This window comes from Macrosteles quadrilineatus, unplaced genomic scaffold (genome assembly GCF_028750875.1).
Source record: "Macrosteles quadrilineatus isolate MER2022 unplaced genomic scaffold, UCM_ALF_1.0 Scaffold_9__3_contigs__length_116548681, whole genome shotgun sequence".
NCBI lineage: Eukaryota > Metazoa > Arthropoda > Insecta > Hemiptera > Cicadellidae > Macrosteles > Macrosteles quadrilineatus.
The window spans coordinates 82,702,356-82,725,781 of record NW_026542602.1 but is presented as its reverse complement, the minus strand read 5'-3'; the positions used below and the strand labels follow the sequence as shown (position 1 = coordinate 82,725,781).

Sequence of the window (23,426 nt, the reverse complement as noted above, 5' to 3'; positions counted from 1 at the left end):
ATTATTATTACTTCTATTTTCAACAAACCTTGACACTTTTGTTATCCGCGAAAAAGAAAGAAAGAAATCTAAGATGATCACCATATACTGTAAATTAGATATTCAAATCATCATACTGCATTTACTTTGTACTTACACCAAAAAATTTTTGTCACACTGAGTACCAATCACCCTGTATTAATTGTTAATGCCTGATAACTTTAAAATAAAAATAGGTAAAGCCTGAAGAATACAGATTTACGTAAGTATTTCAGAAAAATCTTTTTGGATAAAGCAATCCCCAGTTAAACTTAAGTTTGATTCTCTATACTAAATTTCTCAATAATATGTTTCTACCTCATCTTACCTCTTTCTCACGCTGTTTTTGATGTTCCTCTTCAAGTCTTTTTCTTTCAATTTCTTGCTGTTTTCTAAATCTTTCCTCTTCAAGTCTTTCTTCTTTCTGGCGGCGTTCTCTTTCTTCCTTGCGCTTTTTGTCTCTTTCTTCTAACTACAAAAAAGGAATTCAGTTCAATCTTGTTAAAAATTGAAAGTAGATAATCAATTAATAGTACGATGTGATATACATGATGCAGTGATGTAGTTGCAAATTTTCTAGTGTGGGAATGCTCACCACTGTTCTAGAAAAAATACAGGTCGTCTGTTCTAAAAAAGAACCTACGTATATAGGTTGGAAAAAGCAGAGTTCCATTGACAATGATGTATTATACCAATCACAGCTATCTATTCTTCTATATGAAACTGCCTTAAGGATTACAACCATTCTAATAGTTTTAAGTGAAAAAGGTCATTTACTTATATGGTATTATTTAAATAATAAGAATAATATGTGTTATGAAAAGAAATGTTTAGAAACCAAATTTATATGGTTTTATTCAACTTAATAGTCAGCTACATTTTACATGAGAGAATTGCACAAAACTGTAAACATTACATACATAAACAAAACAGTCTTAAATAAAACAGCTGAATAAATATTTGACAGTACAAAAGGAATCATATTACATAACATTCACCCCATCTTTTTTTTTAAATGTAATCCCTTAGATAGGTGGGAGGTCTTCGGACTCTAGTGGAACGACGCAGGTTTGTTTCTTCGTTATCCCTCACAGAAGTAGGGGTCACGGTCTCATGCAGAGGGGATGTTTCGATTTCAGATTGAATAGAGTTCCCAATTTCAGGTTGAAGCAGATTTGATTCACGTCTCAGGTCTTGAAGAGCAGGATCTAGTTCTTGACTGGGATTTTCCGAAGTCACTGGCTCATCCTCTTGTTGGATAGCTTCAGGAGGAACAGCGAGATGTCGCACCGATACCAGAGCCTCTCTACCATCTCTATACTTGATGCGAGCATAGTCTGGATTAGCCTCTATCAGCTGAGCTTGTTCCACTAAAGGTTCATATTTGTTATTTCTTACATGCCTTCTCACTAATACTGGTCCTGGATTCATGAGCCATTGAGGTTGAGAGGTGCCATAAAATGATCGTCTCTGGTGTTTGAAAAGTCGTTCATGTGGGGTCTCATTCGTAGCTGTACATAGTAACGAGCGTATACAATGCAAAGCTTCTGGCAAAACATACTCCCACTGTTCTGTCTTCAGTCCCTTGTTTCTTAGAACAAGAGATACAGTCTTCCAAATCGTTCCATTATATCGCTCAGCTTGAGAATTACCTCGAGGGTTATAAGGTGAAGATCGGCTAGTGGCGATTCCTTTAGAGTGTAAGAAATCACTCAGTTCTTTTGACATGAAAGCAGAACCTTGGTCGGAGTGGACAAAAGCAGGCATACCAAAGATGGTGAAGATTGATGTAAGTGCTTTGATAACAGAAGATGCTGATGTGTCCGAGCAAGGAATGGCAAACGGATATCTTGAAAACTCATCAACAACCGTGAGTATGTATTTATTCCTTGTCACAGATGGTATTGGCCCTTTAAAATCAATGTTAAGTCTCTCGAAAGGAGCCATTGCATGGATGAGTGTTGATGGGGTTTTTTGGTAGAACCGAGGTTTCACTTCCGCACAAACAGAGCATGAAGCGGTCATTCGCCTGACGTCTTCGATAGAGTAAGGGAGATTTTTACTTTTTAAGAAATGAACCATCCGTACTATTCCAGGATGCCCAATGTCACAATGAATTCTACGGAGTTTTTCGAAATCTCTACAAGAGATGGAAGATGAAACTCGTGAAAATGCATCTGCTACTACGTTTTCCTTGCCAGAACGGTACACTATGTCATAAGAGAAAGGTGCTAGTTCCAATCGCCACTTTAAAATCTTGTTGTTCTTAACCTTTCCCGCGTGTTTCTGATTGAACATATATGACACAGATTTCTGGTCTGTAATTAATTTAAACCGTCTTCCAATCAGGAAATGCCTCCATTTCTGTATTGAATCGAATATTGCGAGGGCCTCTTTTTCCACAGCAGGTAGATGTTGTTCACTCTTAGTTAGGGTTCTTGAAAAGAAACATATTGGCCTTCCAGCTTGTGAAAGGGTAGCCGCTATAGCTGATTCAGATGCATCTGTTTCTACAGTAAATGGAATATTCTCTTCAACTGCAGACATACTGGAGTTCGCTATTTCTTCTTTTAATGTCTTAAAGGCCAATATTTCTTTACTGCCTACTGGGAATGATTTGACTGTAGTAAGGCAATGAACCTTTTCAGAGAATTTAGGAATCCACTTTGCGTAATAGGACAACATGCCAAGAGCTCTTTTAAGGCTTGCATTATCAGTTGGAACGGGGAAATTCAAGAGTGATTGCAGGCGGTCAGGATCAGGACGCATGGACATGTTTTCTACAATGTACCCCAGAACTGGAATGCTGGTCAACGAAAACTTAGATTTTTCTTTGTTCAGGGTAAGATTATACTTTTTAGTTGCTTCCATGAATCTCTGTAGGTTTTGATCGTGTTCTGCTTGGCTACGACCACAAATAGTTACATCGTCCAGATAAGCAAACGTGTCTAGTAGATTTTCATTTTCTATAATCTGATCAATAGTTCTTTGAAAACACGCCACACCATTAGTTACGCCGAAAGGAATTCGAGTGTATTGGTAAAGTCTCCCATTAGCTTCAAATGCAGTGAATGGTTTATCTTCATTCCGAATAGGTATTTGGTGATATGCCTCCTTCAGATCGATTGTACTGAACACTTTGTATTGAGCAAGCTTAGAGACAAATGATTCAATGTGAGGTAGAGGGTAGGCATCAAGCTGTGTGAATTTGTTGATGGTTTGAGAGTAGTCAATACAGAGACGTCTCTTGTGCCCATTGTTGACCACAATCACTTGTGCTCTCCAAGGTGATTTACTCGGTTCAATTATTCCTTCTGATATAAGCCTACTTACTTCACTTTTTATGAACTTACTATCATCTTCAGAGTAGCGGCGGGACTTGATGGCTACAGGCTTGACGTCATTAGTTAGATTATCAAACAGTGGTGGTGGTGATACTTTAGCCCTAAGTAGATTGCAAACATTGAAGGGTGGGCGTTTACCACCGAAATTCAGCTCCACAGCAGAATGTTGCCGAAGGATGTCATGTCCAATTACAACATCGGCACATAAATCAGTTAAGATGAGCAGCTTTGTCAGTGGGTATTCGTGGCCATCGCACACCATGTCAACAATACAGTGGCCAAGAGTTGATGAAACATGACTTGTTGATGCCATCGATATTTCATGCTTTGTTGGGTATTTAGAAATATTGAATCTTTTCACAGTAGCTTCAGATATAAAACTGTCGGAACTCCCAGTATCAATGAGTGCATCTACTGGTTTGCCGTTTAACATCAGTGACACTGTAGCTTTTGAAAGACATTTTTGTGAGGCAGCAACAAGAGAAGAAGACATTGAGTTTATTTTTGTCTTATCACTTTGAGATGTTTTACCCTTAAATGTCCTACTTTGGTTGCGAGAATTGCAAACTGTTGCCCAATGGCCTTTCTTGTCACAAATGTTACAAACTGAGTCTTTGGCAGGACAGTTGGCTCGAGAGTGTCGTGACCGTCCACAAAAGAAACATTTTTCTCTTCTTATCGAGGATAATTGGTGTGAAGACGAATCAGAAGCTGCCTGAGAAACATTTGTATCAGTAACATCAACATCTTTAGGAGTTGACTGAGATATAGAGTTACAAGGGCTTGAAATATATGAAACCGCCTGATTTTCAGCTGATTCCAAGGTAATGGCTTGATTATAAGCTTCTTCAAGAGTCAAAGTTAGATTTTCAAGAAGTCTTTGTCGAATGGACTGTGATATTAGTCCTCGAATGAAAGCGTCTCTTATGTACTCGTTGCGATTTTCATTAGCAGTGACAGATTTAAAGTTGCATGCTTTACTAAGTTCTTTTAGTTTTCGAAGATACTGATCAATATTTTCTCCAGGTTCCTGTCTTCTAGTGGCCAGTTGATGACGTGAATATACCTCATTAGTAGGCTTTATAAAGAGTTTGTCAAGAATAGATATAGCTTCAGTATAAGAATCAGCCTCTGAGATTATTTCATGTATGTTGTAGTCCACAAAATTAGTTAGAAGTTTTAGTAGATCATCTTCTGCAGCACATATTTCTTCCACAAAATTCTTGAAAGTGGTTTTCCAATGTTTCCACTGACGATCAGAATGGGGATCATTAGGGTCTAAAGATAGGCGCTCCGGCTTGAAGAATTTATCCATTTAGATTTCTTGGAATAAACTTGAATAGAAAAGATAGAATACAACTTGTATAGAAGAACTTGTAATAATATAGTTAAAAGATTAAGTTGAATAAATTGTTATGAAAAGAAATGTTTAGAAACCAAATTTATATGGTTTTATTCAACTTAATAGTCAGCTACATTTTACATGAGAGAATTGCACAAAACTGTAAACATTACATACATAAACAAAGCAGTCTTAAATAAAACAGCTGAATAAATATTTGACAGTACAAAAGGAATCATATTACATAACAATATGGGAGGTCTATTAGCTAGGATACAAAAATCTTTAGATCCCCCTCCGCTGTCCACTGTCTCTCAAAACAAAACTCATGCTCCATATTTAATTATTATATCAATTGTCTCACGCAGTAAAAAAGCAATGATTTCTTGATATATGAAATTAATTATTTATGAGATATACATTTGTAAAAAAAATAGAGGTACGGTATACAGAATAAATGACATATAGAATAAATAAACAACATGGTATAAAATTATTTTATTTTACCTGCAGCCGAATGGCATTTTGAAGCTCCTTAGCTTTCTGCCTTTTCCGCTCCCTTTCTAAAAGCTCTTCAGGTTCGATAGAGATATTTTGACCCCTTAAGTATGTCCTGTAACAAAAATTGTAAAGTTGCGAGTTAAGGTGTTTTTACGTTGCTGAAATATGTCTCATCAAATTTGTCTGAACATTATTTTATTGTTATTTTCAGTTAAATGAAATATTGAGAGAATTTTTTATATTTTTTCTCTCTTTAACAATTAGGCAGTTGCAACAGTTGTAAAATGAAACTTACAAAACTCTCGCATAACTAAAATCAAGGAGAATTCAAATCACACACTACAGTACTGTCAAATTGGTACCTGTTTGAAACAATAATAAACCACAATATACCTCACTCTATGGATTAACAGTTACTCAACAGTTATATAATAACAGTTCCTTACCTATCACTGTTGCTGATCGTATCACAGCTTCCGATTTCCGTGACAGGTGAGGATGACTCTGGGTGAGTGATCACGAGCACCTCACTGTTAACATCACAAAACCATTACTGTAGGTATATTGGTGGTCTGTCTTGTGTTTGTATCTCAATATATTTCAAGACGTCCATGAACCTCAATAAAGTCAAACAAAGACCATGGGATGAAATGTACCGTAGAGCCTAGGTTTTGTTAAGGATTCTGTTGTGAGCTTGATTTTCTCAATTCATTTTCTTTGGATAAAAAGCTCAGTCTGTGTAATTCCTTGAATTTTCGTTCAAGTTCCATTTTTGCTTTTTTGATTTCCATTTCCATTTCTTTATCTTAAAAATTCTTGCTTTGATCATTCCTTTTCCCTTCCTCAATCTCTTGTAAATAAATTAGCTTGTAACTCATCTTCAGCTTCTGTTTTTCTTGAGGATCTAATTGATTGGTTTCTCAATGATTTTTCTTTTTCCACTCTGCTCTCTGGTCTTCTTACATTCCTACCTCTCAGGCTCAAAGAATTCATATCATCCATAGGTTGGCTCGTTATTTTTTGCGAAGGATCATTGTCAACACTGCTGTCCCGCCATCAGGAATATCATTCAGTTTGTCCTCCACCACTTCCATACAGGAGGAGGACATCAAGGTTAAAAGTTGGCAGAACGCAGGTTGTTGGTAACTTGAATAGATAAATATTTTTAACAGAAAGCGAAGAGAGAGGTCTAGTTTGGTTGAACAACAGAACTTAATTGATTTGTTTACAAAATCTATCTATATATTAATAGGCAAGCATGTTTCTTTAAAACCTTTTTTCTCAGCTCGTGTGCATCGCAGGAAAAATCTTCGCATACTGCTAGAAAGATATTTTTCTGTAGGTGTGCAGAATCTCTTTAAAAACTAAAATAGGCTCAGAAATAAGCACAAAAATGAATTTGAAATTTGAAAAAAATTAACATGGGCTTTATGGGTTTCCTTGCTGGCGACGAAATAACAACGAAATATAAACAGAAAATCAAAACAAATTGAAGTCAATCAAAACATCCAATCACATGTTTTATTTACAGTATGGGGCGAAAATAGAGAAGTCTGTAAATTACAAATTTTTGGTCGAGTTTCGACCACTGGACGACCTCTAGTATAAATAAATAAAGAACAGCTGAACATATGATATTATATAAACAGCAAGAAAGAGAAATTAATTACGTACAAAAGGTAAATTAAGTGATTATATAATTAGTGGTGACAGGCATGAAAACACACAAAAAACACCAAGCCAACAAAACAAAATTGGAGACAGAGCGAATGATCTGGGTCAATTTCAAGGTTCAATCAGTGAACCTTCATTCAGAATTTTCTTATTTACCATTCAAATAGACATGTCTAACTACGTTAAGAAACAAGTAGTGAAATCAGTTGTTGTTTTATGTACCTGACAGTGTTGTTGGTTGCTCTACACAGCCAAGCTGGAGGGGTGGGTCCTGGCCTGTCAGTCACAGAGGGTAGCCTGGCATCAGGATTGTGTAGGCTGGCGTCCCACAAGTGTCCTACCCCTACTCCCTTGTCTCCCCACCGCGGACGACCTCCTTCCGAGTTCAACGAGTCTGGAGTATTCCTTTAAATTCATTTAACTTTTAGAATTGAGACATCTTTTGTAGTAATATCTATACAAACATTGGTACTTTATTTAAAATCATGAATTATGTTAGGATGTAAGTTATATAGCAGGGCTTAAGTTTTAAGTAATTTTCTGAGGATAGCAGGCTTACCCAAGTTAGTTAAGTTAGTTATATAGTTATAAGTTTAGTTTCATTAAGTTACTAAACCAAACCCCCTTAATTCAGGGGCATAGCTAGGAGTAACCTATGTATGCAAACAAGTGGGCGCTATTCCGCTAAAAATATAGGAATAGGTTTTTCATTGAATGAAAATAGTTAATTTGGAAAAAATATTAAACATTGTAATATGTAGAAAATCTACAGCTGCTGCTCCTAGGAAAAATTCACATATATGTTTATAGAGTTGACTTGTGGTAATTAGAGCAAGGACCTACACACAGTTTGAGGAGTGCCAACCACTTGGCAGACGACTGGAAGGTTTTTGTGAGTTGTTCCACGTAGGTTGGTATTCCTGCCTCTCCCCGGAGTCACTAGCGTAGCCTGATGTTTCCCCCTCCTCTCCTTCGTACCCTGTTTCTTCCTATATGTAAAATTTAAAAAAAATATATTATGAGAAAATTTTCATAAAAGTTCAATTCAAAAATAATGTGAATGTTACTTCTTTAGTATTGATAAAATGCTGTTAGATGGATAGGAGTTTGCATTGAAAACAAATAAAATCTCATCTTCAAAAAGATCAGCAGAAAAAATAGAAAACATGTTATGGTACTCATTTTAAAACTGTATTGTTGCCATTGGTATCATCAGTGAGCCATGCTCCTGGCTCTGTCATCTCTATGCAAAAATGTTTAGTTGGAAAGAAGAGAAGAATCTAATGGTATGGAATCACTTCAATCTCCTGTTTGATACCATATTTGAAGTGAATCAAAAGTCTATTAGTATTATAATTTCATAAATTCTAAGATGAAAAATTTACCATTCCGTTTCAAACTTAGTCGTAAGACTCACTGACCATGACCAGCCAAGAGCACACAATAGACTCGAGGGAGATACTTAGTGTGATCGACTAGTTTCAGCTAAATCTAGGGTGTATTCCACAACAGCCTAATTGGTTCTAGCCGTAACAACTAATCAATGTAATGTAACTAAAAATGCATTTAAAAGTATATTTAAATTTAATACAATACTTAAAAAAATAAAATTTAAGTTCATAAAATAAGTAACTTACTTTTAAAACACTCAAAATCATAATCAGGCCACCTCCTAAATACAAGCAACACTATGTGTACAATACCCGACTGACCGCACAAATGGGGTGGATTGGGTGGCGTTCTAGATTCTTTGCTGATAACACAAAAATTACCAATGTATCCAGGTTACCGCTGACCTCATCGCATGTCTGGTCAAATGACCTTCCATATCCACGCGACTCTCACTTATATTAGCACACTTCCATGATTTAATGGACATATTTTTGTAGTGATTGATTTTTCACACCAACTTATTACCTTTAGTTTTGTTGTAAAAGTATCATAGGTAAACCCTCTTAAATCTAGAACTCCTTTATGGACTTAGCATACTCCAGGAAGCCTTTTTATGCGAGAAAAATATCATACAGCTAACTTAGAAATGTGCCTCGATAAATTAGGCAGTTTTTGCACAGTATACAGTGCTTTGTTTCAATTTCAGAATACACCGTTCAATTTTTTTTTTTTTTTAACGTTTCATTGTACACAAGTGGTATAGAACGGATGAGTATGTTTTGCAACAAAAAGGTCTATAAAAATTACTTTGAAAATACTCTATTAAATACTGTTTGTTTTTTTTTCATTCAAGTAAATTCTGTGAATAGGGGAAAAATTAAATAACCAAAAATCCAAGATACATTAAATACCTTGCTTGAAAGCTTGCTTCATATTTCATAGTTGTATAGTATGTTTTATAGTTCATGTTTATAGTTATATATCTATTTTTATTTTTTATTAGACACACCAAAATTACTTTATTCAACCATATTTTCAAGAGTAATACACAAAATAAGATTGAGAAACACTGATTTATTATTTTTTTAAAATTATTTTACCTATTGGGGACTTGATAAACCAAACAGAATTAGGACAAAGCCCTGTCTTCCATTCTGCCTGGCGGGGTATGGCCCTTGAGGGAACCATTCCAGCATTCGCCTGAGTAAGGTAAGAAACCATACAAACTCACCTCAGAATGGCCGGTCTGATAGTCAGACCTCCCGAATGTGAGGCAGCATAGTTCATGATGCTACCTCACTCGGTCAGATTTATAATTATATAACAAGACACTTAATATTAATACTAAACTAAATTACATACAATACTAAGTATTAACACTTGAAAATACACCTAATACTATATTACATGATATAATACTTAATTTTCACGTTGTTCTTCTAAATTCAAGTGTTGTTCACTGTCATCTTCATCGGCAACTCTTGGTGTTATTTGGTTTCTTTTACTTCTAGCATTCCATCACATAGTCTCTTTCCTCTTCTTCTTGATATTTCTTACAAGTTCTATGATCAATTAATCAATTATTGTTCCTTCTTTGGTTTTCTTTGCACTTGTACTTTAACTCCTTTGTTTAGGCATTTCCTGGTTGAAAATATTTTCTTTGTTGAGTCTCTAATGCATTTTTCTTGTTTTCTTCTTTGATCAGTGCATTTATTTGAGGCATCTTGATTTCTATTGTATTAAACAGCATTTTTTTTAAATTGGCTCATCTTGATACCTTTAAATATATCTACCTATTTTTCCTTTATTAGTATTTTTAGATATCTCAGACTGAACTAACTTTTGGTTTATGAAGATTGAAAAATAAAATTAAATGTTTCTATAGAAACAAAATAATATCAATTGACTGTTGATTGAAGTGTGTTTACACTTTGTGTTTGTTGTGTAATAGCAGTAGCTTTTACCCCACATCGTCGCTTGTAAAACCTCTATATATTTGTAAAGAAATCTATTTCTATAAAATAAAAGAGGAAATATGAATATATGTATATACCCTATTGGCTTAGAAACCGTTTGACAAATTATAATGTAACTTTCAGGCATTATTAAGCATTATTCAAGCATGGTTTGTGTGAAGTTTGGTGCAGATCAGTCAAAAGGGCTCCACCCCAGAGGGTTTTAAGAGGTCCAATGTTGGACTTTTTGAACTACAATGTTTACAAATAAATATAACTTAAAAGGTCTACTTTCACCCTTTCATCAACTGTTTTGTAGGTTTGAATAATCACAACATTCTGTATTAGTCATGATTTGAAATAGTGCCACACTGCTTTCACAGAATGTAGCACAGAAAATTATTTTACTTTTGGATAAGACCAAATATATGAAACCCCAATCGCAGCACACCTGTGCACTCAATAACATTTAAATTCTCCAATATTAAATAAGTAAAGACAAAAAGTAAAAACCTTTATCAAAGTATTATAAACAATAAAAGAGATAGCAATGCCTTAAATTTTTATCTTTTGGTCTATACCCATATAATATTCTATTTTTGTTTTTAGTATACATTTTTATTATTTATCATAAAGAACAAATTACCATTTAAAATAATAGTTGTTAGTGCAGCAACGCGCGTTGGTTAACTGCTAATATTTAATTAAAGTTTTAGAAATAATTTTAAAAGATCCTAGGTATCATATTAAATTTCTTTTAAAATTTTTTGTTGATCTTCCATTTCTATATTTTTACATTTAAATTATGATTCATGAGCGAAGGATTAATAATGTGAAATTGAGAGTCATTAGTAGCATCATTGCAAATATAAAACCAAAAAAATTGTTTCATACAATAATAATTTTTAAAAACATCAAAAAATTGATAGCTATCTATTTCAGCACTGCACCTTTACCTGATAGTTGTGCTTGTAGATTGGCGGAAGACTTGGACTTCTTCTGCGACCAAACTTGTCCTCAATAGCGACTGAGTTGTCACAGCTGACCTCGGCTCTCCTCAACTCGTAAGAAGATACAAATCGAGTTCTAAAAATAAAAATAGCTTTTCTATTAGAACTGCACCAGTCCTGAAATGACCCAAAGTTTAAAGTATTAAGATAACTTTTTACATAATGAATTTTATGTTAAGTTTTTAAAAGAAAATCTATAATTTGAGTACTGTAACAAAAACCTGTTTCCTTCTCAAATCAAAAACCTTTTTCTCCATCAACTTGATCATCTGGATCAAATATTGTTCTGTTTTACTTTTTCACTGAAATAATCCTATGCACACATAATATACTAAATGGTACACGTATGGACTCAAAGTATTTATTTGCACTTTGGGAGTCATGACATAGTTTCATTGTCCAACCATTGCAGCAAATGTACCCAATATGCATGGATGCTATTTTCAACTCTGTGTGTTTTACCAACCCTTACTGTGTGTGCAGCCACTGAAAACTTGTTTTATGAGATGTTTATTTATTCATACGATGGGAAAGGAAAACAATATGACAGTAAATGACCCCTAGAATAGCTAGAACAACTAGAGACATTATGACACAACATTATGAAGACAATAAATTGTAATTTACCTGATTGAAGGCCTGTAGTCATCATACTGCCGGTTAGAGAAACCTCCCCAAAACCAGTTGCCACTCATCTCTTCTGAAATAACAATTATATTTATTTGTAAATCAACAGAGTAGTAAACTTAAAATAATATAAAAATCTGGCTACTGTAGTGCCAAACTAAAATTAACACTGTAAGCCCTAAGTGCTGATATGTTGGTAATCATAACTATCATAACAACAGCATTGTTTTTGTTTATAACTATTTGTGAAAGCATAAATCATTGAATATGGCTGTAAACTGTACCTTGTATGTGGTTCACCTGGCAGGGCCTCTGTAATAAATGAGCCCAGGCCCAGGTGCGCATTGCGCAAGAGATTTTGAGTTTGTTTGGAGTGCAAGAAAGAAAGAAATTCCTCCACTAGGTAGGTGGAAAGGGGCACATAATTATAACTCGAGTCCACAGCCCAGCACATGCAAACCACGTCTGGTAGCTTCTTAGAAACAAAACTAAAACTGCAATGCCTTTTAGAATTAAAAACTAAAATTGGTTGAAAATGTAGTAGGAGGTGCCTTTAAAACCCCTCTAACATAAACTAGTATATAGATCAACCATTTTGATCCTGTACATATTTAATTATGTACCTTTAACTTTAATCTTTACGATTAAATATGAATGTTTATTAAAAATCTTCCTACTTTGTAGATGACTAGCTCCTGTTAAAAGTAATTGAAACGTGAAAACTAGAGTATATTTTTTACAATCATCAAGACGTTAAAGGGTTAAACAAGATAGCAAAGTAAGATTTCCCTTCAGATTTCACTCTTTATCAATAACTAAACAAAACAGATTCTCTTTTCATAGATACTTAAGTTAAAATTCTGATTTTAAATTTATTTTTTGTAATCGGCTAACTTTTATTAATTATATGAAGTCTTTTGGTATATTTAACAAAGTTCAGGGCATGGTACAATATTTAATAATAGTATTTTAGCTCTTTATACAGTTGAACCTCTATAAGACGAATTTCAAGGGGTAGGGGAAAAATTCGTACTATAGAGGTATTCTTAATAAAGAGGGTCGTTTTATCGAGGTTTAATGCTGCTGTTATTCTTCTTATAGAGGTTTCTCCTCGCTCCAAGGTTTCTCCAAACAATGACTGAGGAAGGAGGAGGGATGGGTGGGGGTTTCATGTTGAGACAAGCTTCTGTTTGTTTTGAAAACTACGTACTATGGAGGTTAAGATTATGATAAATTCGTCTTATAGAGGTCACGTTCGTCTTGTAGAGGTTTTGTGCTAAGCATATTCGTTGTATAGAGGTTAATCAGTCCTAGCCCATGTCACAAACAAATTCGTCTTATGGAGGTTTTTAACTTAAATACTACGTTGTATAGAGGTGTTTTTAGCATTGACCTATATGAAAGTGTCAAGGGGATTTAAAAAAATTCGTCTTATCGAGGAATTCGTTTTATCGAGGTTCGTACAAACGAGGTTCAACTGTAATAGATATTTTGACTAGGTAAATCAAAAATATACATATTTCAATGTGTGGTAAATATCTTTGTTAAGTGCTAACTAAGTGAAGGCAAGAAATGCTGATCTTAACTTTGCACTGATAAGTGATAAGCACGTGGTTGAGGTTATCAAGTGTCAAGTGAGAAGTACAGCTTAGTTTTATTATGATACAACAATGAAGCAGTGGTTTAGATAATGGAACCATGTTTCACTAAACTATATCAGAAAGGCATTGGGCTGTTGGAATGGACTTGGGATTTTATATGGTTGTCTGTTAATTGAATCCCACGTTAAATCCCTATTGGAATTAATTTTTTTAATCGTCCAAAAATTTGGTATATTTGTAGTCAATCTAACAATTTTACTGAATAGTAATCAGTACAACAACTTTTAACTTATAGGAGATAAAAAAGCATGTGTTACAGCAAACGGTGCACACTCTAGTTTCATGTTTTAGGCAAAGACGAACACTGCAATGCCAAATTTCACGTGTGAGGTGAATTTGACGAGGTTGATTTGAGCAAGTGCGGAAAATCACTTTTTCCTACAGTTACAATAAAACCAAAAAAAATTAGTAAAAAACGTGACATATTTTTACACAGCGAAGTGAACTTTTAATATGACATTTTAATGATCAACACGATCAACAACAGTACAACAGCTGACCAGCTTATTTACAGCCAGTGCTGCCAACGTATTTCACGCGCATACGACCTTGTCTGCATGTTACGCGTTCACTATTTAGTGCCTTCACGTTGCAAATCTGGAGTGAGACAATGTAATTAGAGTGAGACAATGTTAACATTGTCTCACTGATGAGCAATTGGCAACTTTGCTTTCTCAAATCAGTGAGAGAACATGTACATTGTTAGGTAACTGTAGGAAATAGTTATTTGTGCAACTAGTGAGAAAAGTGAGCAATTGACTCACTCGAGAGAATCCTTACTCACGAGCCGTAGGCGAGTGAGGAATGGTTTCTCGAGTGAGGCAATTGTACTTTGAACTCGAGTTGCACATTATACTTTTCCTACAGTTACCATAAAACAAATAAATTGGTGAAGAAACATAACCTATTTTTACACAGAAGTGAACTTTTAATATAACATTTAATGTGAAGTGACAAATACAACAGTACAACAGCTGACCAGCTGATTTACAGCCAGTGCTGCCAACGTATTTCGCGCGCATACGACGTTGCCTGCATGTTACGCGCTCACTATTTCGTGCCTTCACGTTGCAAATCTGGAGTGAGACAAAGTAATTAGAGTGAGACAATGTTAACATTGTCTCGCTGATGAGCGAATTGGCCACTTTGCTTTCTCAAATCAGTGAGAGAACATGTACATTGTTAGGTAACTGTAGGAAAAATATAATGTGCAACTCGAGTGCAATTGCCTCACTTTGCTCACTAGTTGCACAAATAACTATTTCCTACAGTCACCCGACAAAGTTGGCTTCCTTGTACTGTTTATAGTACAGAAAGATGCTAATTGCTGCATATTTATACTTTGTCGTACGGTTTATACTTTGGCGCACATCAGGATTCCAACGAAACAACACAAAACAGCGTGGTTATATTATGCACGTAATCCGTGTACGCTTGGAAATAGGTTGGTAACACTTAAAGATAATAATATTATGAGCAGCTGATTGACTATTATAACTACGATTTAACCTGTCATTTCGTGTTTATAGTTTTGGTATTTCTGAACTTTCTGGACTTTTCTTTTAAAGGTTTTAAAACATTCCTACGATCTTAATAAACAAGAAAATACCTTTAAAGCATTTTTTTAGGCGCGGAAACCACTTCAAATTACAAAAACATACGGAACTATATTCTCAAGTCGCGAAACACATTTCAGGCCAAGGAAAAATAGCGAATTGATACGGACCGGGTACTACTTTCTTGCTAGGGCACCTATTTGTGTTGCCAGCTGAACCTAAAAACGTGTTGTATAGTGTTTGAGAGACTAATTATTTATATGCTTTATAGTGACTGTAGGAAAAATATAATGTGTAACACGAGTGCAAGTATGCCACTTTGCTCACTAGTTACACAAATAACTATTTGTACTTGTGAGCGATACTTTTCAGCACGAAGCAAAAATAATATAGGCTACAGAATAACAGACCTCAGCAAAATTAAAACTATTTTAGTTCCTAACTAATATTATTTTAATTTTTGAGAAATAGCCTCTGGATCGTTATTATCATTATTAATTATTATTAATCGTTATTAGCCTAGGACTGACATAACGCTCCGGCGTAGAACCCAAGGTCTCCACAATAAATCAATTGGATCGTAAGGTAAGCCTTAGATGATAACAATTATTTTAATATAAAAATAAAACCTATGAAGCCTTCATAACAGTGAAAATTATAAGTTCAAGGTTATGTTCATTGTTCATTAAACGCACTACAAGCTAAAACGCAGCAAAAGAAGCTAATAATACATAGCTTTGTTCACATTGTATTGTTAAACGGTAAAAACAGCTGATTTCAATATATATTGATTGAAAAACTAGCACAGTGGGCAGGTGGAGAACGGATTGGGAACAAACAAAAGTAAATTTAGAGCATGGGGAAATCAGCTGATCGTTTTCTCTTGCTCTAAATTAGAGCTTGGAAACGATTACATTCTTTGATAAAATCAGCTGTAATCGAATAATTATTTGTGCAGGGACGATTTGCCGAAAAGGCACGTACCTAGGGCGCGAGGCGATTGGCTTGTTGGGGGGGGGGTGCCAATAATTGGAAAATAAATTATTTGTTGGTTTATGTATTTGCATGCAATCGCGGTAAGCCTTTGATAATCCCTCGCGACCGTGTTAACCTCATTATCGTCTCCCGTCGCCGTATAGACATCGTAAACCGTTTCCGGCAATTCTACCGCGAACGAAGCAAAATTCTGATCTTTTCCCTCGGTCTAGTGGACATTATCCAAAACAGGTCTTGCGCGATCGCGGTAAAATTCTGATAATCCTGTAGAGATCGTAATCGTATCCCGCGGTCGTGAAGACCGTAACCGCCTGCCGCGATTACGGCAAAACGTTGATCATATCGCGCAGTCGTGTGAAGCTCGTCATCATCGTCGTCCGCGATCGCGGCAAATTCTGACTTTTTCCTGCGGCCGTGTGGACATTATCATTATCTTCCGTGATCGCGGCAATATTCTGATCATCCCTCGCAGGCTCTGTAAGCCTGTTTGATATCATCATCGTCTTCTGCGATCGCGGTAAAATTTGGATCATCCCTCGCGGCTGTTTGTAGACATATTATCGTCTCCCGCAGTTACAGAAACGTCACTGTTGTCATGGGCGATCGCGGTAAATTTAAATTTAACATTAAAGGTAGAAATACAGAATTCACTCATAAATTCCCGTTTAAAAAAAAACTCACGCATAATTCCCGGATTTCCTGGTCGGTGGACACCCTGTTATACAACAGTATTGCGGTACAACAGTAGTGGCGGTTCCAAGGGGGGGGGGCTACAGGGGCTAAAGCCCCCCCCATTGGACCCTGGAAAAATAAGTTTAAACATACATTTCGTCCTTAAAACACGCAATGTTATAAAACAGAGATCAATAGTTTTTATTAAACTAAATAAGCGATGGCAGGAGTAGTATTAATTTCCACATAGATAAACTTTGTGGGGCAATGTAGCACGACGAATAAAACAATATTACGCTATGGAAAGTCGTAAGCATCCAATTTTTACAGCAGTCAGCCAGCTATATAACGTAAGCGATCGCGACAGCGAGGACGGGGAAACAGATGATTTCATGTCCCTAGTTGTCAAATTGTCTGCTAACTTCTAACTTACACAGGCATCGGTATCAGCCATCGATGTATATAACCTACATACATCGATGGTATCAGCCATATCAGCATGCACATGTAGCCTCATTGATTACATAAACGCTAGTGTTTAAGTTTATACAGGGTGGACACAGGGTTCAGTGGCGGCTCTAGGACCTTGTCTAGGGGGGGACTCCGGGGGGTTTGGGGGGTGTGGAGCACCCCCCAATAAAAGAGGGTGGTCCGGGGGTCCTCCCCCGGAAAAATTTTTAAAATTTTAAAGCCGTTTGGTGACTTTTTAAAGCAATTTTAACGCCTAAAACTGTGTCCAATAATAGTCCAAAAACTCCCATTTCACCTGTTGTTTGTCATGCATGAGCAAATAGACATAAGTAGAATAAAGTAAAGTATATTTTTTAAATAGTTTTTACCAATTTATTTAATAGATCAGATTTATTATCCCAATAGAACTAGGCCTATATTAAATATGAATAGATATTGCAAAACATAACAATTAATCCTCTATTGTGGTTTCTATTTCATAATTCAACTTTTTAAACCTAGTTTTAATTTGTACTGCTCAATTTCGGAATTTTGGGGGAGGGGTTTGACTCTCTAACCCCCCTCCCTGCCTACGGCCTTGTAAAACGGGACTACACTGTATTGAAAATATAACTAACAATTGATAATTTAATAGTAAAAAATCCACGGCAATAATGAGTAGATAACCAAACGGTAAGGCCTGACAATGATTGAATTGTATAATTTAAACACCCACGGCAATAACGAATAGAAAACCAAACCATGAGGGTAAGGCTTGACTAATTGTATTTTATATTAAAACATCCACGGTAATATGAGTAGAAAACCATACCATGAGGATAAGGCCTAACTTTAATTGTACTGTTTGAATGTGAAATCCATCCTCCTTTCTTTCTGCCCGGCGAAGTGATCTATTACTTTTTCGTTGAAGTTTAAAGTTGACAACAGCTTTTTTTCGATAGAACACATAGCAAGCGCACTTAGTCTGTCTTGTTTCATGGTACTCCTGGTAAACGTTTTAATTCGTTTCAAAGTAGAGAAACAACGTTCACTTTCCGAAGTAGTCATAGGTATTGTGCTTATGATTTTTAAAAGTTTGATTGACTCTGGAAGCACATCTTTGAGGTTGTTGTCATAGACAAAGTTGAGTAGTCTTAATGACCCTGTGGCCGTTGAAAAATCATCCCTATTGTAAATAACATTTAACTCCTGTTTCAATTCAGTTTTATTTAGGCTAAATAGTTCCGCAGCAGCGTGTAACTCTTTTTCGGGAAACTTGGTTTTAAACTCCCCAAACAAACTTGGCTGAAACAGTTTTGCCGCGGACAAATGATTTACAAACGTAAAACGGTCATCAATTCCCGACGTAATTATGTCACACACTTCCTTTGCGACAACGCGTTTTTGATCGTCGTATCTTCTCCGCTTTTTGCTCGATTCGGGTTCACTATCTCTCGGTTGATCTAACATGGTCGAGTTTCTTACGCGATCTACCACAGTTTTGAAATCGCCTACAAACTTAAACGCCTTGACGCAATCAATTGTTGTTTGCTGCAGTTGGTTGTACAGAATGTCACTGTGGGGCAGTATTTGATTGAAAAAGTCCAGCCAGAAAATAAAGTCTTCGTCTTTTAGAATACTTCTTAGGCCAACAGCTTTATTTATTGTGGCATAGTCATTGGTGTCATCGTCGAGTATGTAACTTAAACATTCCTCCAACTCTCTTTGATAATTAAAAATTGTGCTTACAATTCTGGATTTAAAATTCCACCGAGTACCTGAGCTTTTTGGAATACGACGTTTTACTATCTCATCGAGAACTGCAGTTCTCTTTGTTGACTGGGAAAAGAATGATGAAAACCCCTCGATATTACTGAAGAATATCTTAACCTGCTTATTTTGTGTAGCACTGCGTTCAATGATTAAGTTTAATTGATGTGCGTAACAGTGGACAAAATTTGCATTCTTATATTTAGATTTTACACGCGCTTGTACTCCCGTGTGTTGGCCACTCATTACGGAAGCCCCATCGTAGCTCTGGGCAATGACTTTATCAGGAGTTTTGTCGAGGTTTAATTGCTCTAATACTTCAAAAATTGTTTCGCTAACTGATTCTGCATCATGGCCTTTTGGTCTAATAAAAGTGATAAATCGCTCGTGAATCGTGCCATTCAGCTCGTACCTAATAACAAATACTAGTTGGGATAAAGTGGCACAGTCTGTTGTTTCGTCGGCTTCAATAGCTACATAGTCGGTTTGTGTCAATTCGTCACGAATCATTTGCAGACAAACGTAATATATTGAGTCCAATAACTCGTTCTGTATGGTTTTAGACAGACCCAAAAACACGGTTATTTGTTTGATTTATGTGCTGTTGCAATGTTACATCCAGCTCCGCCATAAGGTTAACCAAACCACGAAATATGCCAGGATTTTTTGAATTTTCGCGTTCATCATGTCCTCGTAATGCTAATTCAAACGCTCCACAAAATTTAATTGCATCAATTAGCTTACTTAGAATGTATCGATTTTTCGAAACATCTTCATTTTGTTTTTGTATTTTTAACCTATATGCATTGTCCAATTGGCATCTAATATCAACTTTACCTAAAACAGCATATTCTATTGACGCATTTATGTGCTTTTCACTTGTTTTGTGTTTTTTTACTTTTTCCAGTAGATGTTTAAGGTCTGAAATCCCGTCTACAGTCCATGCTCTATCTTGAACCCCCATGACCAAACAAGTGTAGCAGAAAAATGAATTTTTAATTGAACAGCCACATAGCCAATCGGCATGATTGTACATATGTGGCGAAAATTTTCGTGTGAAGCTATTCTTATTCTTTGAACTGTTTTGAATTTGGTTTATGTTCATGAAAGGTCTAGGAGGTCCTAATTTTTTCAAAGAAATTCTGTGGTCAATATTTTTGATCCCTTCATTGATAATCAGGCTAACTTCATTAGTGACGTTAGCCGTCGACGACAACGAAATGCCGCCGTCCATTATTATTTAGATTTAGGCCTTCAACCCACGGCAAATTTACCCGTAATAACTTATTAAGACTAATAATAAGTAACTATAACTAAAGTTGTCCGAGTCACTTTACCTATGGTTAGTTTACTTCGTTTTCGGGTTGATTAGGTTAGCCTATACTAAAACTACAGACGTAACTTATTGACTCAAAAATACCAACTAACTAACTCAATCAATTAAGTATAACTATTAATAATTTCTACTTAGCTCTTTCAATCTTCAAAAAACTACCGCTGCCTTCCTTAGGCCTCCATCACTATCACTAAACACTATTGATCACAAAACAACAGGTCGTTTGGCACTAAACTATAACTGAACTGTGGTCATGGACATGGAAAGAAGTGAGGTTAGTTTATGTTTATGGTAGTGACAGTGTGGATGATGGCTCCAGCGCTGCCAACATGGTTCTTCCTATCCTAATCGTGTGTGATGCAGAATTATCCAGTTTAGGGTGGCTGCCCTGATTTATGGATGCGCGCGCAGCTTTGGACTCTGCCCCAGAGTCCCTATTGTAAAGCATTGGAATGACGTCACGGCACCCTCAGCGCTGTTAGGTGTTTCTACCATAACACTACATGCATTGAGTTTGGGACGGAGGTTGCCGCCGTCCGCAATCCACATTATGAAAGCGACTATCGCAAAACAGTCATTACTGGATTCAAAATTTAAAACTATTTCATTTCATATTATTATCATATTGATTAAGTAGTCGTAAATAATTGTAATTTAATTTTAATTACGACATATTATTTTTTTATTACATAAATAAAAAAAATATTGATTTCTGTATTGTTGGGAGGGCGGCGTCCGAGAGTCCTTATGGGCTAGCCGCTACTGACAGGGTTAATAAAAAGTCTCAAGACCCCCTGCCAATGAGTTAACGGCCCATACTAGAAAAACTAAACTCTGCACACATTTATGGCATGTTATGAAGTACTTTTTGGGCATAACCGCCACTTCGTGTTGTGGGGTATGGGGTTGACTCTTACCTTATTCTTTAATTGTTGGCGGTGATGTGGGTTATTCCCACAGTGTACATCCCCAAAAGGGGGGATTTCGAGTGAAACTAAAAAATTTCAAATTGTAATACCCATCGAATGAAGGTGCCCCTCATTTTGAAGCTCCTGATGATAAAATAAAACAAAAAACGTAAACTATTTAGGGGCCTCTATCTCAACCCAGTGAAAGATGGCAGTCAATTAATTGAAATCCTCAGAAGTGAAATTTAACTTATAGCTTTCCAAGCCTATAGGACCCCGTAAATGTTGTAACGGTTCACAATAGAAAAACTAAACTCTGCACACCTTTATGGCATGTTATAAAGTACTTTTTGAGCCTAATTGCTACTTAGTTCGCAAGCCCAAAATGGAGGATTTTGGGGGAAACTCAAAAATTTGAAATGTTAAGACCATCGAGTGACCCCTCATTTTGAAGGTCGTGATAAAAGAAAACTAACAACGCAAACTAGAGGTGTCCATCTTAACCCAGTAAAATATGGCAGTCAATTTAAATCTTTAGAAATAAGAATTTAGACTTCTAAGAAAATTTCAAATCCCGCAAAATCACCAATGGATTATATCTAAGTGATATAGCCGCAATTCCTAGGTATAGCCTGAAGTAATGTGAAAACCAATACCAAACTCGTGCCTAGCTTCTTAGGACAAAAAATATTATTTTGAGTGAACTACTGTAGACGTTAGAAAAGACTCTTCCTCATCGGAAGACGGTTTAGTTTTTTTAATGCTAAAGTTGCGGCCTTTTTGAATATTCTAACAATTCTCTAAAAAATTGCATAAGAACTCCAAACTGGGATGTGATCTCCGAGAATGTATACGTATAACTATGATTTCCGCAGTAAAAAGCATTTGCTATGATTCACAAGTTGGACATCGGCTAAAACAAGTATCAATGTGAACAAATACGCCGACGCCTAAGTTTTATCTTGTACTTCAATAACGTGCAACTTGTTTTCGTCCCTTAACTCTAGGGAAGAATTTCATAAGCTTTTGAGTAGGGTTAGTGTTAGTGTTGTAGTGTTGACCAAAAGAGTGGACTTCACTATCTGTAGCAAACCAGAGATTGTACGGTACATCTACCCTTGTGTTTTTGATAAGTTGATTTAAATGAAGTTTGTTTATAGAAGTATTTTACCACTGTACCAGTCATTTCAGTTCTCCATTATTCCATTTGTAATTGAAATTCTTGTAGTAGTTGTTTTGTTCTTGTCATCATATGTTCAACTTCTTCTTTGTGTTTGTATACAGTATATAACAAGTGTATTGGGGTTGATTATACATAATTGAATATTGATTGGGCCTTAACACCTTGAGTTTTAAAACAATGGGATCAATTATCTGGAATCCCGGCCACCCCCTAACGAAAAGTTAGACTTACGTCCATTTGGCTTAGTAAGCATATTTCCGTAAACCATAAATATGTTACATGTAGAATTCCACTCTACCCACTTTGCAAACTGGTATTGAATAGGTTCTACAAGAAAATAAACAAACACGCGATCTCTGCTGAATGCTGGTCAGCTGGTCCATCGGAGTGTGTCTCAGAACCAATCAAGTAACTGTGACATATAAACAAACTACAGATGAATGAATCTTGGGTAGGATGATCATGGATGATGGGTAAGCACGATCACTAACCTCTTTCCTTGGCCCATTGCATCTTCTTCTGCTCGACCAACGAGTACCGTCTGGCATGAGTACCCATTACGTCAGCCGTCTATCCTCCCATAGACCACTGGCCGCAATGCCCACTCCCTAGACTGACCACTGACCGCCCCGCTAACAGGTCGTCTACCCCAACCAAACAAGCGCTACCATGGCAACCTGCGGTCGATCCTGGTAAACATTTGACCACTGCTGCGCAACCATCAATGGAGCTGCTTAACTATTTATATTTCACTATCTAACCAAAGACGTTCGATCCATCCGGAAGTAGACGTCAGGGTTCATTGAAAATTGATCCAGGTTGTTGCCGCTGACGTTATCTCAACTGTTGAATCTTACTTTGTCAATTAACGAACTCTAACTTGCAAAGTTGACTGTCAATCTCCAGACACAACTGGTCGATTGAGTTGTTAATAATAGAATGCAGTGATTAGTCGTGTAACTTTATGTGATGGCCATTACTGTACTTTTGACACTTTCTAATTTGATTGCTATCCTGATTATGACCTGATT

The 23,426-nt window shown here is 36.1% G+C and overlaps 1 protein-coding gene across 3 annotated transcripts in view; it reads right to left on the bottom strand.

Moving 5' to 3' along the window:
* LOC129004169 (trichohyalin) overlaps positions 1 to 23,426 on the bottom strand; it is a 36,760-nt gene that overhangs the window by 6,275 nt on the left and 7,059 nt on the right. Inside the window, exons 1-8 of one of the 3 annotated variants that reach the window (XM_054432621.1) lie at positions 22,887 to 23,040; positions 11,864 to 11,936; positions 11,183 to 11,312; positions 7,723 to 7,868; positions 7,102 to 7,284; positions 5,652 to 5,735; positions 5,212 to 5,317; positions 347 to 490 (exon numbers count right to left, since the gene is read on the bottom strand). In XM_054432621.1, coding sequence (XP_054288596.1) covers positions 347 to 490; positions 5,212 to 5,317; positions 5,652 to 5,735; positions 7,102 to 7,284; positions 7,723 to 7,868; positions 11,183 to 11,312; positions 11,864 to 11,936; positions 22,887 to 22,953 — 933 coding nt within the window. In that variant the 5' untranslated portion in view covers positions 22,954 to 23,040. Of the gene's footprint in view, positions 1 to 346; positions 491 to 5,211; positions 5,318 to 5,651; positions 5,736 to 7,101; positions 7,285 to 7,722; positions 7,869 to 8,516; positions 8,586 to 11,182; positions 11,313 to 11,863; positions 11,937 to 22,886; positions 23,041 to 23,426 lie in introns of those variants that run through there. The other 2 variants (XM_054432622.1, XM_054432623.1) reach the window with 2 other exon arrangements.